Source organism: Podarcis gaigeae (genome assembly GCF_964106915.1).
Source record: "Podarcis gaigeae genome assembly, chromosome: 1".
Classification (NCBI taxonomy): domain Eukaryota; kingdom Metazoa; phylum Chordata; class Lepidosauria; order Squamata; family Lacertidae; genus Podarcis; species Podarcis gaigeae.
Genome location: NC_139678.1, coordinates 61,447,909 through 61,465,704, shown reverse-complemented (window position 1 = coordinate 61,465,704; position 17,796 = coordinate 61,447,909). Strand labels below are relative to the sequence as shown.

The 17,796-nt window shown below is 41.2% G+C and overlaps 1 protein-coding gene and 1 long non-coding RNA gene across 6 annotated transcripts in view; one reads left to right on the top strand and one right to left on the bottom strand.

Annotated features, from left to right (window-relative positions):
• The window catches only part of LOC310851363, a 690,313-nt gene that overhangs the window by 410,144 nt on the left and 262,373 nt on the right, over positions 1–17,796 (top strand). The window lies entirely within an intron of this gene.
• Positions 1–17,796, bottom strand: part of GAS2 (growth arrest specific 2) — a 116,359-nt gene that overhangs the window by 41,145 nt on the left and 57,418 nt on the right. For all 5 annotated transcript variants that reach the window (XM_083752426.1, XM_083752423.1, XM_083752427.1 and 2 more), the window contains 2 exons: positions 5,926–5,989; positions 2,718–2,862 (listed from right to left, as the gene is read on the bottom strand). In XM_083752426.1, coding sequence (XP_083608552.1) covers positions 2,718–2,862; positions 5,926–5,989 — 209 coding nt within the window. The remainder of the gene's footprint in view (positions 1–2,717; positions 2,863–5,925; positions 5,990–17,796) is intronic.

Sequence of the window (17,796 nt, the reverse complement as noted above, 5' to 3'; positions counted from 1 at the left end):
TCCTATTCCCATGTCCCCCTGATTTCACTACCCTCAAAAGGATGGAAAACACATGAACTGAGTCTCTGCTTGATCAGTTTTCCAACAAAGATCTGCTACATGCTGGAGGGTCTTTGAAGGAGAAAGGGGAGGCTCCCCCACCCACTATTGTAGCAGCAGCATCAAAACAATTCTTGAGGATTTTTTCCACTTGCATATTGCTATTTAGCCTTAGAAGAGCAACAGAAAGTACAAGCCAAACAAGTCATGAAGCCTTTCACTCAGCTCTTGTTATTTCCCCAAACCCACAGCAATATTACTGTGAGGAAATCTAGAAAGAAGATGCGTTTGGAGGCTGGGATTCAGCCTTGCTGTAACTTTGTGCATATGGAGGCTGCTGTAAGATTTTCAACTATGTTAATTTACATCCAAGACGTCTTTGTTAGAATTGATAAAATAGTTTTATGTGTTTGCGTTTTGCTGATATTCTGTAAATTAAAGGAGGTCACTTAAATCAGACTTCATAAGCTCTTTTTTCTCCTTTTTTCTTCACCCACAGGAATTGCAGTCACCTCTTCTATGCTTTGTCTCAGTCCTTCTCTGGCAGCCACAGTGAAAGACTTTGAGAAGTTAAAGAACCAGGAAGGGGAGGGGGGGTTGCTAAACCTAACCAAGTTTGCATTTCAGCAAATTACATTTCACAAGCACTGTTAAATACACCAAATTCCATCTGTTCATTGTAGCTCAGGAGTGGCACAGGGGCTTTCAAGGAGCGCTTTGTAACTCCCAGGTGGCACATCCACCATGTGATATAGGAGTTGCCATAGCAACAAGTGCTTTTTTTAGAATACATTTTTTACTTTCCTGTTTAACCCTTGGTTGTTTGGAACACTGTCTATTCAGGACCAGTGTGATTTTTCCATAAAGAGTGAAAAGTGAATGTTACTGCATAGGTTAAATGCATCAATGAACTGCATTCAGCAAGTCTCAGGTTCAATCATCCTCAGCATCTCCAGTTAAAAGCATTTGAGGCAGCAGGGTTGGAAAGATCTTTGCTTAGGACTTTGAAGCCGCAGCCAGTCACATTCATAATACGGACCTGATCTGATCATGTAACACCCCTTCTTAAACCCCACTGCTGGCTTCCTCTCTGTTCCCCAGTCCAGGCTCCTTCTCTTAGCTTTAAAGTTGCTCTGCAACCTTGCCTCCTCCTCATCTCCCTGCTCTTATATCACAATATATCTATACCTGTGACCTTTGGTCTTCTACTTGGTCCACCTTCAAGTGTTCACACACTGGTATGTGATTGCACTGCCTTACAGCAGGGTGTGTGTGTGTTTTAAGCTTATATCAGTATTGTTATCAGTCTGAACGGTCAGTCTGAGGGATTCCCAGGGACTTTTCCAGTTCTTGGATTCCTGGATCTGTGGGGGTTTGTAGGTATGAGAGCTTGCCAAACCAGTCCCTTTCTCTAGGCAATGGTTGCGGCTAACTAGTTAAGCACCATGATTAGCGTAACCAAAGAAATTGCTCTGTGCTGTGGAAAAAATTGATGGGCCTTAGCTCCCACACCTAGCTGCTAGGTAGAGAGGAACAACTGCAAGAGTGGATAGGTGATCTAGGGAGAAAGAAGGTTGGAAGCTAGTCACAGAGACATATTTGCTCTGCGCTACACACAAAACTGTGACTGGTGATCAGCAAGCCCTAGGCTCTGTGGTTTAACCCACAGCGCCACCCGCGTCCACACACACACACACACACACACACACATATATATATATATATATGAGAATTTGAATTTCCTTAGTGAAGAATGTAAGTGAGGAATAGAAATTACTACATTGGCTGGGACTTACTTCAAAGAGTCGTAGTTCAAAATGCATAGTGCCATTTAGATAGGGAGTTGGCACCGTAAACTTTCCAGACTAGCTGTCAGTAAATCACTCCCTAAGGGACGTGGGTGGCGCTGTGGGTTAAACCACAGAGCCTAGGACCTGCCGATCAGAAGGTCAGTGGTTCAAATCCCCACGATGGGGTGAGCTCCCATTGCTCGGCCAACCTAGCAGTTCGAAAGCACCTCAAAGTGCAAGTAGATAAATAGGTACCGCTCCTGTGGGAAGGTAAATGGCATTTCCGTGTGCTGCTCTGGTTTGCCAGAAGTGGCTTAGTCATGCTGGCCACATGACCCGGAAGCTATACGCCGGCTCCCTCGGCCAATAAAGCGAGATGAGCGCTGCAGTCCCAGAGTCGGTCACGACTGGACCTAATGGTCAGGGTTCCCCCCCCTAACAAGTGCTATCAACTAACTTTTTGAAGAGCAGATGTTATAATCATAATCATAATTTATTATTTATACCCTGCCTATCTGGCTGTGTTTCCCCAGCCACTCTGGGCAGCTCACAACAGAATAATAAAAACACGATAAAACATCTAACATTAAAAACTTCCCTAAGCAAGGCTGCCTTCAGATGTCTTTCAAAAGTAAGATAGCTGCTTATTGCCTTGACATCTGATGGGAGGGCGTTCCACAGGACAGGCACCACCACCGAGAAGGCCCTCTGTTTGGTTCCCTGTAACCTCATTTCTCACAGATGTTACTTCAAACTGAGGATAGTTAATGGTTACCCTTCTTTTATCCAGTGCATCAATATACCTTACCAAGAGTGGGAAAGGGAGACTCCCTGCCAATCACCTGTCAAGAAAGATGTGTTGCATGAGGCCTGCTAATGCACACTTACCGCATCATCCAGAAGTTTCCCTGTGCTTTTTTTGCCAGGCGACTTTGAGGGGGAGGGGGAGGGGGACGGAAGAGGGGTTGAAAGTGTTTCTTCTTGCTCAATCTCTTTCTCCAGTTTTATTAATCCAGGAGGCTCCACGCCAAACCTTTGAATGCAGAAGGTTACCAGTTCCAACAGGTTAAAAATAATAGTTACATTGCCTTACGAAAAGTGTAAAAAAAACCCCACTAAAATCATTATAACAGTATTTGATTTTGTGCTTTACCCTAGCTCCAGTATCAGAGCTGAGCAACACTCTTGGAGCACACTCTTTGCTCTAATATGTTCAGACCCTCCAAGTGTCCTTATTTTCCAGGGACATCCCTGATTTAAAGAAGCCATCCCAGTTTCTGATTTGATCCCGGAATGTCCTGCTTTTCCTTAGGATGTCCCTCTTTTCATTGGAGAAATTTTGGAGGGTATGGAGTTATCCAACCCTGACCCGTCTGAAGGCAATCCTTTATAGGGAAGTTTTTTTAAAAAAACTGTTTAATGTTTTATTATGTTATTGTATATGTTGGAAGCTGCCCAGAGTGCTGGGGCAAGCCAATAACATGTGTGGGGTACAAATAGTAAAATTATCATTTATGGAATGGGACGTTCCTATTTTCATCGGAGAAATGTTGGAGGGTATGGGAGCTCAAGGTGACATACATGGTCCTCCCTGCTCTCCATATTATCAGCACAACACCCTGAGGTAAATTAGGCTAAGAGACAGTGCCTGCACCTAGGTCACCTATTCAGCTTCATGGCTGAGAGGAGATTTGGTCTCCCAGGCCTAGTTCAACCTCTATACCACACTGGCTAGTCTTTTTGACTAGCATATTTTTTTTTACAGCTTTTGATTATATTACATTTGTCTAAAGCTAGCCAGCTACAAAAACACAGAAGGGGGTTCTCTTGTCACTGTAGACAGTCTCCTATTTTATGGAAAGCCAGTGAAAACTGACAGCAGCAGCAGAAAAAAGATATTCTGGAGGCAAAGAAAGGAAAGAACAGATTCTTTGCAGGAGGCTCCTCATCTCACGTCCATGAGCAGTTAAGGGGAAATGTAGAAAATTCAACGAACACCTGTAGCTCCATTTGTAGAAGCTGCCTTGTACCAGCTACTTGTCCTTCTAGCCCAGCATTGCCTACAGCAGTGATGGCCAAACTTGGCCCTCCAGCTGTTTTGGGACTACAACTCCCATTATCCCTAGCTAACAGGACCAGTGGTCAGGGATGATGCGAACTGTAGTCCCAAAACAGCTATAGGGCCAGGTTTGGCCATCACCGGCCTACTGTGACTGGCAGAGTCTTGGTTGTTCACAGTCTCAGGCAGAGGTCTTTCCCTGCTGCTTAATACTCAATGGATATGCTACAAATTGAGTTCTGGATCTTCTGCATTCAAAACATGTTTACTCTTTCTGAGCTACAATTCTTCCTCTGATTGAGTTCCCAGAATCATAAACGAAAGGGGGGAATGGGGGCACAAGAAGGGAATGTCCTTTTTTGATCAACCTTACAGTATAGCAATAGGAGAATGGCTATAGCTTGGCTTTGCATGTGGAAGGTTCAATCCTCAGGTAGGACTGGAAAAAGACCCCTACCTGAATTCCTAGAGAGTCACTGCCAATCAGTGAAGACAATACTGAGCTAGATGGAACAATGGTTTGATTCAGTATAAGGCAGTTTCCTATGTTTCAATATAATGGAGATATTTCTTTTTTAAAAATAGCATTTTATAACCTTAGCTACGACCTGTGATACTAAACTGTGAAATAGTGATGTGATTAGGCCTGGATCCTCTAGTCCAAAACTAGCACTCTATCTCTTACATTTTAAAATTCTACCCCCACCGCCCAATTTTTTTTAATATACTACTCAAACAATGAAAATAGATACGTTTTGCTGGGACATGAGAAACCTCCCATGGTATAAAAACAAAAGACCCAATGCACAGAGAGGATTGCTACCACTATGGTTCAAATTTTATGAACATGTTTTTTGACCCTTGGGAAAAAAAATAGAGAAACCGACAAGTGAAATCATACTGGGTTGTAGTAGCTGCTAGCTGGTCCCTTCTGTTTAATGAAATATCAGCCTAGGCTGGAGCAAACACCTATATATATAATCCATTGACTTCCTGTCTGTCTGCAGACGCTGACAGGCTGTAAATCACTTAGTTCCCACTGGGCCCTGGCTCTACACCTGCATGCAACCTTACTCATCAGATGTAGCTCTTGTACTCTTTTAAGGAATGCAGATCCTTTTCCCCCCTGCTTCTTTACACAATCTGACCTACCACATTTTTCATACTCCAGAGTAGATAGATTTAAATGTTTTTCCCACTGTCCAGCCACAATCCTTCCTTCTCAGTTCAAAGAAACAAAACACAAACTTTTCCAGCTCCTTTAACGTGGTAGAACTAAATCCACACATGATTGTATATGGGTGAAGCACTAAAATGAAATGTAATTTAGAAGTCGAACAGACAACGCAAAATCCATCTACTCATCTCACACAATTAGCTCAGTCAGTCCTTCATGGCTTTCAGTGGCTGATATCACAATGCCATTTTATAAACCACCTTGTATGCACGAGGGAATTTGGGGGAATGGGGGGGTGCCAGTATTTCACTTCATGCCATGCTTTCAAGACTCTCAGAAGCAGCATGATTCTCAGAGAATGAAATGAGGGGCATGTCTTTCCTGTCCCTTGAGTTATCTTATATGTGCCAGATGACTTAGTAGAGTGCTAAGGACATTGGCTGTTCACAAGCAATGACTGATCCATTATTTCAGATGACCCAAATACATCATCGTCATTGTCATCACCATCATCATCTTGTTACTATTTACACATCAACAGCAGCCCAATCTGACTAACTCAGTTATATAGCAAAAACAGCATCAGTTATTGCTGTAAATGTTTCAACTTGCAGAAGAAAAATAATCCGATTTAGAAAGACCTGCTGGTTTCCTTGCCTTGGTTTAAAGATGGCAGACAACCATATTAAAGGAGGCTTGTTTTTGTTTGAACAACTGTCCACAATAAGCTCCTGTGCAGCCTTAGGTGGACATCTGTCTTGATCCTGGCCAATATAAATTTGCTGAAGCCATCATTTTCTCAGTAGCTGTTGCTGTCAAAAATGCAAATATTGCTCAGTTCTTCAAATACTTTTGCCTACCTTGCAGCAATCCTTCCAAGTTCGAGCAAACAAAGGCACACTTCTCTGGGCTGCTTGTGGAGGACTGAAAAAAATAAGAAGAGACAGAAAGTACTTACAAAAGAGATATTTTATGTATCTGAGTGATGTACCAGTCTGTTTGCTGGTCCTGAACCTCAAGGCTTCAGCCCTGAACTATTGACACAGAAACACAATCAAATAAAGAATGGCTATGTTGCTGCCATCTTAGAAGTACTTCTACTCTCGTACAGAGGTGAGAGTGGGTCTTTTAAGATGACACTTGATGAGACGCATGGATGTTTCACCTAGAGAGTCCTCTTTCTTGTCTCCAGCTCTAGAGTTGTATCTAAGGCTCCATGTGCATAATTTTCCTTTTCTCTTCATGTGCCCCACTTCTTCTCCAGAAGAGTGTGAGTGCTAGTTGGGGACAGGAGAGTAAAAGGAAGTTCAGTTGCACACACAGAAATCTGCTGTACCAGCTTGGGATATGGCCTCTATGGTTTATTCTTATGCAAATTTATGCAGATGATTAACAGTGCAATCCTAGACATTTCTACTCAAAACTGAATTCCACTGAGATTAATTAGGATTATTCCTAGATACATGGGTGTAGGATTACAGTCTAATGGCTTAAGTAATAAAATCATATTATCAAGATTTTTTAAAATAAAAAATGGTGACTCCTTAAAGATGTTTTTAGATGAAAGAAAGGCTGTTATAAGCTATATTTTCAGAATGAGTTAATATAATAAGAGATTTTGAGGCAGGGTAGGATTAACAGAATTGACATCCTATTCATTCATTCATTCATTTATATTGCATCAAAGATAATAATGACAAAAAATATTCTGAACAGGCAATGCTTCTTTTCACATGCAACCTAAACTTGTTGTTGAACATCAATAGATATCTGAGGCACTCAGCAGAATTGTTTTTTCCTGAATCCAAATAATATTTATTTGATGATATATACATTTTTGGGTACTGAGTGTTAAACTGAATGAGACAGTAGAATTTTGGTCTGTAGCTAAAAGCATGGGGGCAATGACTTTATTTAATATTCACTCAAATAAAACTAAGGCTTGCATCTGCATGAAACAAACAATCCTAGCACATCTGCAAGAAATGCTTACAGGAGGAATGGTAAACCTGTGTCCCTCCAGATGAACTCAACTTTCATCAGTCCCAGACAGCATGACCAATAGTCAGGAATGATGGAAGTCCAACAACATCTGGATGGCCACAGATTTCCTATACTTAGAGTATCCTTATCTCAGATTTATGGTTGACCAAATACAGGCCATTTTTAAAACATATTGGGGGCATTCAACTAGAAAGGCAGCATACTGTAGATAGGATGTATTGAATGAATAATGATTTTGTCAGTTTAGTTTATTTATACGTAAAATAAACCCACTGAAATGTATGAGTCTATTGTGAGTAGGACTGGCATTAGATACAACTCTTTCAAGGGAAAGAGTCATGATTAACTTCTTCATCAGTGGAGCTAACTGACAATATTTGAAAAGCAATACTTTAACAATAATCAGACAGCAATATATCAAAAATATTTCATATCTGCATTACATAGTCTGACCAAAATGCTCTAGTAAGAGGGAACACACACACACACACACACACACACACACACACAGCCATAGTCCCTTCACACATTATTAGTGTGTAATGCAATGCAAAACGATCTGGAAGGGCAGATCGTGAAGCTGAGGCTCCATTTGGCCACCTCATGAGAAGAGAAGACTCCCTGGAAAAGACCCTGATGTTGGGAAAGATGGAGGGCACAAGGAGAAGGGGACGACAGAGGATGAGATGGTTGGACAGTGTTCTCGAAGCTACCAGCATGAGTTTGACCAAACTGCGGGAAGCAGTGGAAGACAGGAGTGCCTGGAGTGCTCTGTTCCATGGGGTCACGAAGAGTCGGGCATGACTAAACGACTAAACAACAACAATGCAATGGTTCTCAAAGGGCGTGGTGCGCCATATCAAACCGTGTTTTTCTCTACAGCTGTTCCTTCTGTGGTATGACACAGGACCATGCTGAAATCAAGTGGCTCCCATCCCACAATGGTCAGGTACAAATGGGGCAATTTCTTCTAAAAAATTAGATATGCTTACTTGTGTGGTTAAATCTATTAAATTAAGTGTTCATCCATAGGTATAGTCCTCCATGGTTTGAACTCCACAAGATTTGATACGCTGATGCAATCACACCACAAGAAACCACAAAGTTTTGAAACATGTTGTGAGCTATCCAGACGTGTCCTATTAATTTATTTTAATGATGCAGCATTTGAAGACATGACATAGTATGGAATGATGAGACAACTGAACTGGCGAGAGACAGTTTCTGCCAGAGCTTTGCTTCTCTGATGAAAAGGAATGCGCTGCTGTGCAGCTGGTTCACATATTCCAGACACATTTCATGCATTTCATGACAAACAATGTGAGAGAGTGAAATCATTGTTAGAGCATGACAGACAGTGCAGGTACTAGCCAACTATTAAAAAATACCAAGTATCTGGTGAAGTGATAAGAATATGCCGATACGTTAAAAGCAAAATTGCTAGCATTCCTGAGGTCAGTACAAACACGGGTATGCATGTAAAACTTGGAGGGAGGAGGTCTATATGATACAATAAGTGCTGCATAGTATAACTGAATTCTTTTCTGGAAATAGAATTGCTGTTAACACACGCATTTGCCAAAATCATCATGGGTCTATAGCAATGCTATTAGTTCCATACTAATGCCAACTCTAATGTAATGAGGGAGTTACATGGGGCACAACCCAAAGCACTGCATCTTCTTGAGAGTTCATCATATTTTAGATGGCGACCCAACCGCTGGCATGTACTCTGGTGCAGCTGGTGTACACTTACAGCCTACAATAATTTCTCCCCAAGAATCAGTAGCAATATTAGTATACCGTCTGCATTAACCATTTCATATGAGTCATTTAGTTGCTGCCTATGCTTGTGGGGTTCTTTTGAAATCCACGGGACTGAGCCATTTGAATTAGTCCAAATAAACATAGACTTTTTAGTAAAATCAACCTGATTCATGGTATATTTATAATAATATTACTCCACAGAATTTACTTACCCCCACCCATGAGCATGGTTTTGTTTTTAATCTGATTTTTATCAAGCTTTTAGGATAATTTATTGAATGCTGTTGAATTGTTACTGTTTTCATGTAAGACACTTAGAGGGGGTTTTTGGGGGGTTATATTAAGCAGGATAATTCTTTTTACACATAAATGAAAGGAAACAAACATGTTCAGAATGGTGTGTGTGAACTTGGATGTTCAACATGCAGCAATGGTGCCAGCTGGAATTTGCCGCTGTCTCGGAGAGCAGTAAAGGTAAAGGGACCCCTGACCGTTAGGTCCAGTCACGGACAACTCTGGGGTTGCGGCACTCATCTCGCTCTATAGTCCGAGGGAGCCAGCGTACAGCTTCCAGGTCATGACTAAGCAGCTTCTGGCGAACCAGAGCAGCACACGGAAACGCCGTTTACCTTCCCGCTATGTTGCTGCCTGCTCTCCAGGTGAGTAGACTAGTGGTTAAATCATGCCAAAGCACAGAGGGCTGCATATGTACTATAGTGTGCAACAGTAGCATGTTATTGTTTGCCTAGTTGTAAAGAAGGTTGGCCACTACAGATATACATACTGCTTTTAATAATCCAAGGGCTCTATAAATCAGAGCTTGGGAGCTGTGGCCCTGCCGATGTTTCTGGACTGCAAGTGGTATTATCCTTGTCCATTGGTTGTGCTAGCTGGGACTCTTGGAAAGTGAAGTCCAACAACATCTGGAAGACCATAGGACTCCCATCTCTGCTATAAATTAATCAATATCCTTTATCCTAATACACTGTAATCAGATACAACTAACATAGTACTGTATGCATTACAAGTCACTGGACTGCTTGCGCACATTGCAAATTCCAACTGTGACATTTTTATCCGTAAAAGTTTTAACTTTCACGGAGAGGCAGGTTCTGTGGAATACATTTCAAGCAAACCCCTGGAGCAATGATTGTCATAAACATGGCCTCTTCTAAATATAGTCCTAATCTTTGTTATATAGTGGTGTTGGTGAAGAAGATTACCTACTACTACTGCTACAACTCCTCCTTTTTGCACTTTCACCTAGTGCCAGTATGTTACACAGAAAATAAAGTTTCCTTTCCTGTCTGTATTTCTTCAGGAATCCATATTATCTGGACGCGTCAACAGGAGGAAGGGTCAGAATGCACTTGAGGGAAACTGTGTGGCAATAAAGGAAAAGGAAAGGTTTGGCTAAGGTTGTTCAGAATGGATTGGTCAGATAATGTGAGTCAGAGAGGAACTTGCAGAGCTGTTTGTGAAGGAGGAATGGGAGGCGAAGATGTTGGGAGGGGCTGTGTTTCTAAGTCTAAGATACAACCCAGAAGATAGAAAATAAAGAAGGCAGCAAATAGAGGATACGGTACTTTGTGTAGTTTTTCTACTCCCAAATCATATTTCTGAAGTTGATATTTCCCCAATCTTTATCAATACTTAGTTGATCCTGGCTCATCCTACACACATTGCTAATGTTAATGGAGTTGCTACAGCTCTTTTTTTCTAAAATTTCGTGCATTGAGCCCTTTCTTCCACCCACTACAACCCCAACATCAGTAAAATTGTGTGCCAATCTTCTACCGCCAATGATATGGCAACCTAACACTTCTTTCACTGTGCACTATTCCAGGTCCTCACCATTAACACTCTTCATTTTTGTATTGCTTCTTGTTTACTGTGATTCTGTCTCCATTATTTCACTACTAAATAGAAATCTAAATTACCAGCTTCTATGTGGATTTGAGAGAGATCATCTAGTGAGAATTACTAAACACAGATATCTGACTCCCACAGATTGTCTAGTTTTCTCTGAAAGTAGGAGTAAGCATAGTAAGAATCATATAACTTTTTTAAAAAGATTGATTTTCATAACTACACAACCTTTGTCAAAAATAATACTGTTTATGCAATAACAGAATGATACAAAAATACTTTAAAAATCTTCAAAGTGACAAATCACATACAAAAATGTGGATATTTTAAACAAACTGGGGGGGGGGGGGACAGACAGAGAGGAAAAAACTTTTCCTGATGCAACAGGCAGTGGGATGTATTCAGTCAAACAGTCTGAAAAAATTCACACATATTTTTCACTTTATTCGAACTGAATCATAACAGCAGTGGAACTTATGCTACACATTCATGCTCAGTTCAATGAGACTTGCCCATGTATATGGGTATAGACTGCAGCCTCAGTCAGAAACACCTTCAGCTGGATTGGGGCCTTTGTCTCTTAGGACATGAAAGAATAATGTAAATATAGTCATCCAGTATCTTTAATTTTTAAAGCAATATAAATCAAGAAGTTGAATATGCAGAAAATTCCAGAGTATCCAAACAAAGGATGAATATAATATACTGCTGCAAACAGTGGCTTGCTTTAAAGATTAAAGTTGATTAAGTTTTTAAGAACATGTGTTGCATCAAAATAAGTCAGTCACACACCTATGTATGTCATATAAATGCATAAGTGTATGTATGCTAGTGTCACAAGCACTGAGGATGGAAAAATATACATGTCAAAACACTCCAAAAACAAACCACACATATTAGCATGCTAGTATAACTGAAGGCAAACCCTTTTCTTGCTGCATGGAGTCTTTGAAGAAAGAGGTGAAGCGCGTTCATGGCTTTCAGATCCTATAACCATTCAATAATATAGGACAGTCATATTCATTGAAAATGAATTGCTCAGAAGATCTCAATAATACAATGAGGAAGCCAAACACCCATTTGTCCTCTGTCAAAACACTCCTATTGTGGTTAGCAGGGGTTTTGGCTGCATGAAGCAGTCCATGGAGAACTATAATAAGAATGCAGACTACTGTTAGAATTTTGCATTGTTCACATAGGCACTCTGGATCAGATGTCTGACTCACATTTGAGGAAGTGGTCTTCGGAAACTACTGAGATGTCCATGTTAAAGATTGGATTAGCATCCCTTTAAGGAAAAAATGGGAAGATGCTCAGGAAAAGCCCCATAATGGACTTCAGAATTGTTCCGAAGACCCAATCACTGATCTGTCTGCCACTTAGGTTATACTAAGGGCTTTTGGTGTGTCAAACTTCTTATCATCTTGAGTGGGGTGGGAGGCAATGGGCAAGCCAGAAGACCAGGGTCACCAAGAGAAAAGGAGGCGAGGTATGGAGCAAGCAATGGGATGCATTGCTTTCTAACCAAAGCAGGATTGTGATAGGTCTGTCAATAAGTCTCTGTTGCCCTTCATGTCTGGTTTGCCTCCCATGAAGGAGCAGGATGCACTTTGTTGATAATGGACTTTACACATTTTCCGCCTTCTGCCTCCAGGGCATTTTCCTCTGCTCCCCCCTGAAATAATCCACTTGGGGATCCTTGGAATGGGCCATTTGGAGGTCCAGAGGCCTTTGTAGTGGAAACAAAAGGGTTTCATTTTCCTCTATAATCCATATTAAGACAATTCAGGGTGGGGCTGCCCTTAAATGCTGAAGAGCTCTAGAGGATTTTCACCCTTCCCCTTTAAGCAGAACTGTGACCATTTTTAAAAGTTAAATTAAGCTTTTAACTTTCTTTTTTTAAAAAAAGTCCTCTGCTTTAACACCAACAAAGAAGCACTGAGGGCTCTTCAGTGCTCCACAATCAGCATGTTGACAGTTTCACTCCTTGCAAAGTTCAAGGACCTAGAGTAGAAAAACAGACACACAGAAAAACAGGAGAAAGCAGAGAGTACATTTAAACCGAGAGACAGAAAGGTACAAGGCTTTGTGGGGAGCCAATTGATCCAACTTGGAGTGTTTTGTTTACATTGCAATTCAGCTCCAGAAAGGGTAAAATCACCTCAGTCCTCCTTGTTATTCAGACTGTGCCCAAAGCAGTTGCACACCTCTAATATTTACAATTTTTCATACTTAGCCCAGCTATATCCCACTAGTATATACTGTATCATACCGCGTGTGGAATAGAACATATCAGAAAGCTTCTGTACCTGATTTCCCCCTGCATTTTTTTCCTTTTCTTGGTTTCACTGGACAACCACCCCCCTCCCCAGAACATTCACAACCACATATATAAACCTTGGGTTATTTTTAATAAGTACACATCTGTACTGGGCAAACATCAACAGAAAACTTCCACAGGTAGGGTACGCCTCTTTGTGAAGTGCCCCACCCAATATAAGTAAAGTAAGTTTGCAAATGCCATGAACCAATAAACCAGCCTTTCTCAACCTGTGGGTCCCCAGATGTTAGTGAACTAGAACTCCCATCACCCCTAGCTAGCAAGACCAGAGCTCAGGGATGATGGGAGTTGTAGTCCAACACCATCTGGGGACCCACAGGTTGAGAACCGCTGCAAGGACACAGAACTTCAGTTCTGTCCCACATCACAGAACAGCAATAGCACATTTTGCCTAGTTCTTTCACAGAAAAAAAAGAAACATAATAGAGGATGTAAAAAAAAAATTGTGTGACTAGTTTTTTGTGCCCAAGGGGGCTTGGTACTTGTGTTTCTGAAAGAGAAGCTGCCCAGATACCATGGCAAGCCTTTTAAAGAAAAGAAAAAAACCCGAGAGGGGTTTCAAAAGCATGGGAGGGGGTTGCTGTCAAAGGAAGCAAATCAGAAGTCCCACAGGGCATGCCATAATGTTTTAAAATAACGTGAACTGGAGTTTTTTCCCCCAACATAATGAAAATCAAATGCTGCGAGGCCTGTTTCCAGACAGAGAGGCCTGTAAGCAGCACATTTACAATGCCCTCAAGAAAACTGACCCGGTTCACAGAGCTTGTTTGTGTTATCACTCTTCCCAAGGTACCTCTTGAACTCGCTTCAAACTTGATTTGCTTTATACACTCAAGGTGCAACTCAAATTAAAAAGCACCCTGGATAAAAAGGAATCCTGATTCATCTCTGACTCATTACACAACAGGCAGCGTTCCTAGTGTGACCCGACAATAACCCCATGTACTGAGCAATGGAGTGAATCGAAAATACCTTCTTCCAGTGAAAATAAACACAAATGAACAACCTCCAAAGAAAGAACTTCTGAAAGCAAATTGACTGTGTCTCTCACAATGTAAACAACCCTAGAACTACTCTAGAGATACATTCTTCTGATTGCATCGTCTGGAAGAGATTATTTTCTAAGGGCATATAACTCTAATCGGGAAGTACATTGAGTTGGTTTGCACAACATGGTCAACCAAACTGTGGTTTACCCAAAACCCTACAAACCTCCAGGAAAGGAGTTCACAACTACTTTGCTCCTTCCTGGGTCTTTTGGCTGCCACACCTAAAACTCATGGTTTGTGAGAGACTTAAATAATGAGTCCTGGTCTGAACAATATTCTATGCCAAATCTTGACTTGGCTCAGTGTGACATGGCAGTAAAAAGGAACGGGGAAGGGCAAAGTGCCTGCTAGTCACTATCAGTAAACCATAGCTTGGCTTACTGTGCTGTCACTGTGAAACAGTAGGTCACATTTCCTAAGTGCAGTAGGGTTGATCTGAACCAGCCATATTAACATAGATAAGCATCAGGCCATTAAACATGTTTTTTTTCTGAGCACGTGGCACACATATGTACGGATCACTTTTACTGCTACCAAACCTTACTGCACAATTTTTAACCTACAGTATTATGATAAATTAACATTAAGTGGTATTCATCTAAGCGTTACTCAGAGTAGACCCCTTTAAAATAATAGGCCCAACTTAGCTATGGTCATATATTTAAGTGGGCCTATGCTGAGTAAAACTTAGTTGAATACCACCCAAATCAGCAGAAAACCATTGAGCAGTAGTGATCGTGTGCTCCAACAGTGGCACAAGTTGTGCCTTTGTGCCTTTGTGCCACTCCTGTTAGGTTTGCCAAATCCCCTGTTGCTAACATAAAGTCACATAGGCCTACCAATCTGTGATAAGACAGAATACCAGGCTGGGTGCATCCACAGTTAGTCGTCGCCCCACTGATGCCAAATTAGGGACAGTCTGTACCGGATTGTGGATGGAACTGCTATTGCAGTGACAACTGGCCTGTCCCACAACTGTCACGTTGCTAAATGGTCTGCATATACCTCATAGGTTGAATTCTCAACCACAACTTTGTGTATTCAGGGCCTCCTCAGCATCTTTACCCAGATTATGGAACTCTTTGGCCTACGAAGTGCAGTTGCCTTCCTTCCTCACCATTTTGTTATTGCTCTTTTAAACTGCTGGTCCTGCCCCTCTCATGGTGGAACCACTTTATGTATTTATGAAATTCTAATGTTAAATGTTGTGAAGACACCCCTTTGCGATGCCTTTACAATAAAAAAAGAAGAAGAAATCAGAAGGTGAAAGTCTTTTACAGAAAAGTCAAAACAGGAGGAGAAATGGAATATTAGTGTTTAGTTGTTTCCAAAGCAGCAGGAACTGGGCATCGTATGTATGTGTGTGTATATATATATGTGTCTGTATATATATATATGTGTGTGTGTGTGTGTGTGTGTGTGTGTGTGTGTGTGTGTAAAAGAAAGAAAGAAAGAAAGAAAGAAAGAAAGAAAGAAAGAAAGAAAGAAAGAAAGAATGAAAGAACAAAATATAGGGGAAAGCAAACATCAAAAATCAGGTGCACTAAGGTGCTCAACAAGCACTTGGCCAAAGAAGGAAGAGAGAACAAACATTTGCTATGCCCTTCACAATTTACCCTGATTTTTCATACCTATTTGTCTTACTAATCATGAAAAAGCTGAGTTGCCCTGGCAACCACCACATTGCCAGAACTATAAAGTCACAAAGATACAAAAGTCTTTCACAAGGCGTTACAAATACCAGTATTTCAAGTATGTCATGTGTGGACATATTTCACAGCACTATTGAAAATAGTCTTTCACATTTTATTTTATCCTTCACTGTCTTTTATTTGCTGCATGTGTGGGAAGTACATCACCTAGCAGAGGCAAATAAAAAGGTTTCTAATTTCAATTATTGCCATTTTTCTTCATTTAAATTGCACTAGCACCAAAAGGAATAACAAGTCCTCCCTTTAACAGCTATTCAGTGAAAAGCATGGGGAAATGGAAGGAAACTGATTATTCTTCCATTTCTAAAGGTATTCAATCAAAATATAATTTATTTAATTTCAGGAAATGAATACCAGTTAGTTTCCCATCACACCCTTGCCCTGACTTGCTAGGCAAGTAAAGGGTTTCATAATGTTGCATGTTGAAACACGTTCTACCTCATTTTTTGCTGTGTGAAAGACCCAGCAAGATTATGAGGGATTGACTATAGGTTCCATCCTGCCATTTGGCTTATTCACCCTTCCTCTTGTCCTGCCACTTTTCCTCCTGAGAAAAAACACTCTTTAGTGCTCAGTCGGAGCAAATGGCAATTGATGAATGAAATCATGTGCTGACAGGATTTTTTAAAAAAAATATTTTACACAGATCAAGGGGCGCCTTGCTGGCAGCTTGCAGGCTGGAAAATAATCCAGTAAATAGCCATAAGTAGGTAATTTATCCATGAGGTTGAGTCCTGAGGATCAGGTTTTCTAGGTAACTTATTCTATGGGATTACACTCTATGGCCCTGAAGCTTGGTTGGGGGACAGGGCAGAGGTTCAGATAGGCCAGCTTTGTAACTGAGGTGGATTTCCAGAGCTGTGTGGTAGTGGGAAAGCCATGACGATGCACATTGCCTGCATCATCACCATAAGTGAGATGATGTGTGTGACACAAGCTCTCTAAACATGTAGTAGTGCAACACCAGTGCAAGTAGTCGGTTGAGGAAAAACTGTCCCCGCATTCACACACACACCCAGCCCCCAAAACAGTAATATTAATTTTTCTCAAAAAACTTGTGCAAGTCGTTACTTGGGCAAGTAGCTGTGCTAACTTCATCGTAATGCCTTTGACCAGAGCAGAGCAAGAGGCCGTCCAACTGGAAGACTTCTTGACACAGATTTCACAAAGACGGTCACTGGGAACAGTGGCTTGAAGAGAAAAAGAGTTTGGATTTGATATCCTGCTTTATCATGACCCTAAGGAGTCTCAAAGCGGCTAACAATCTCCTTTCCCTTCCTCCCCCACAACAAACACTCTGTGAGGTGAGTGAGGCTGAGAGACTTCAAAGAAGTGTGACTGGCCCAAGGTCACCCAGCAGCTGCATGTGGAGGAGCGGGGACACGAACCTGGTTCACCAGATTACGAGTCTACCGCTCTTAACCACTAACCATACTTGCTTGGATCTGCAATTCATATTGAAAAAGTTATCATCACATTAACATTGTTTTGCTGGAGTGGTCTAGTCATAATGCCTCATGCCAACACACACACACACAAAAAACCACTAGCATTTTTAGCTGTTAATTAGCTGTACATATTTGACTGATTTTGATTTTTGAGTGGAGGACATGTTTACTTGGGCGGTATATAAATGCCTGGAATAGCTGTAATAAAATACATTAATAATTATCACGTAATGATGATGATAAGTAATATTAGAAGCCAAGGACAGAATGAGGATAGCACGATCTTCTCACATATTAAAAATGCAAGGAAAAGAATGTCGAAAAGGAAGGCAAACAGATCAGTTGCAATCCAGATAAGAGCTGCACACACTGAAAAACCTTTTGAGCAGTGGAAAACAGAAGCCTCTTGATGATAGCACAGTGAGTTCATTTAGTGCTCCAGTAGACTTGTCTTCCATCACAACAGCTTTTCACTTTTTATTTGATTCCAGGTCCAACCAAACAATTGATTCTCTTCATCTTCGGCTGAAAGGCAATCTTG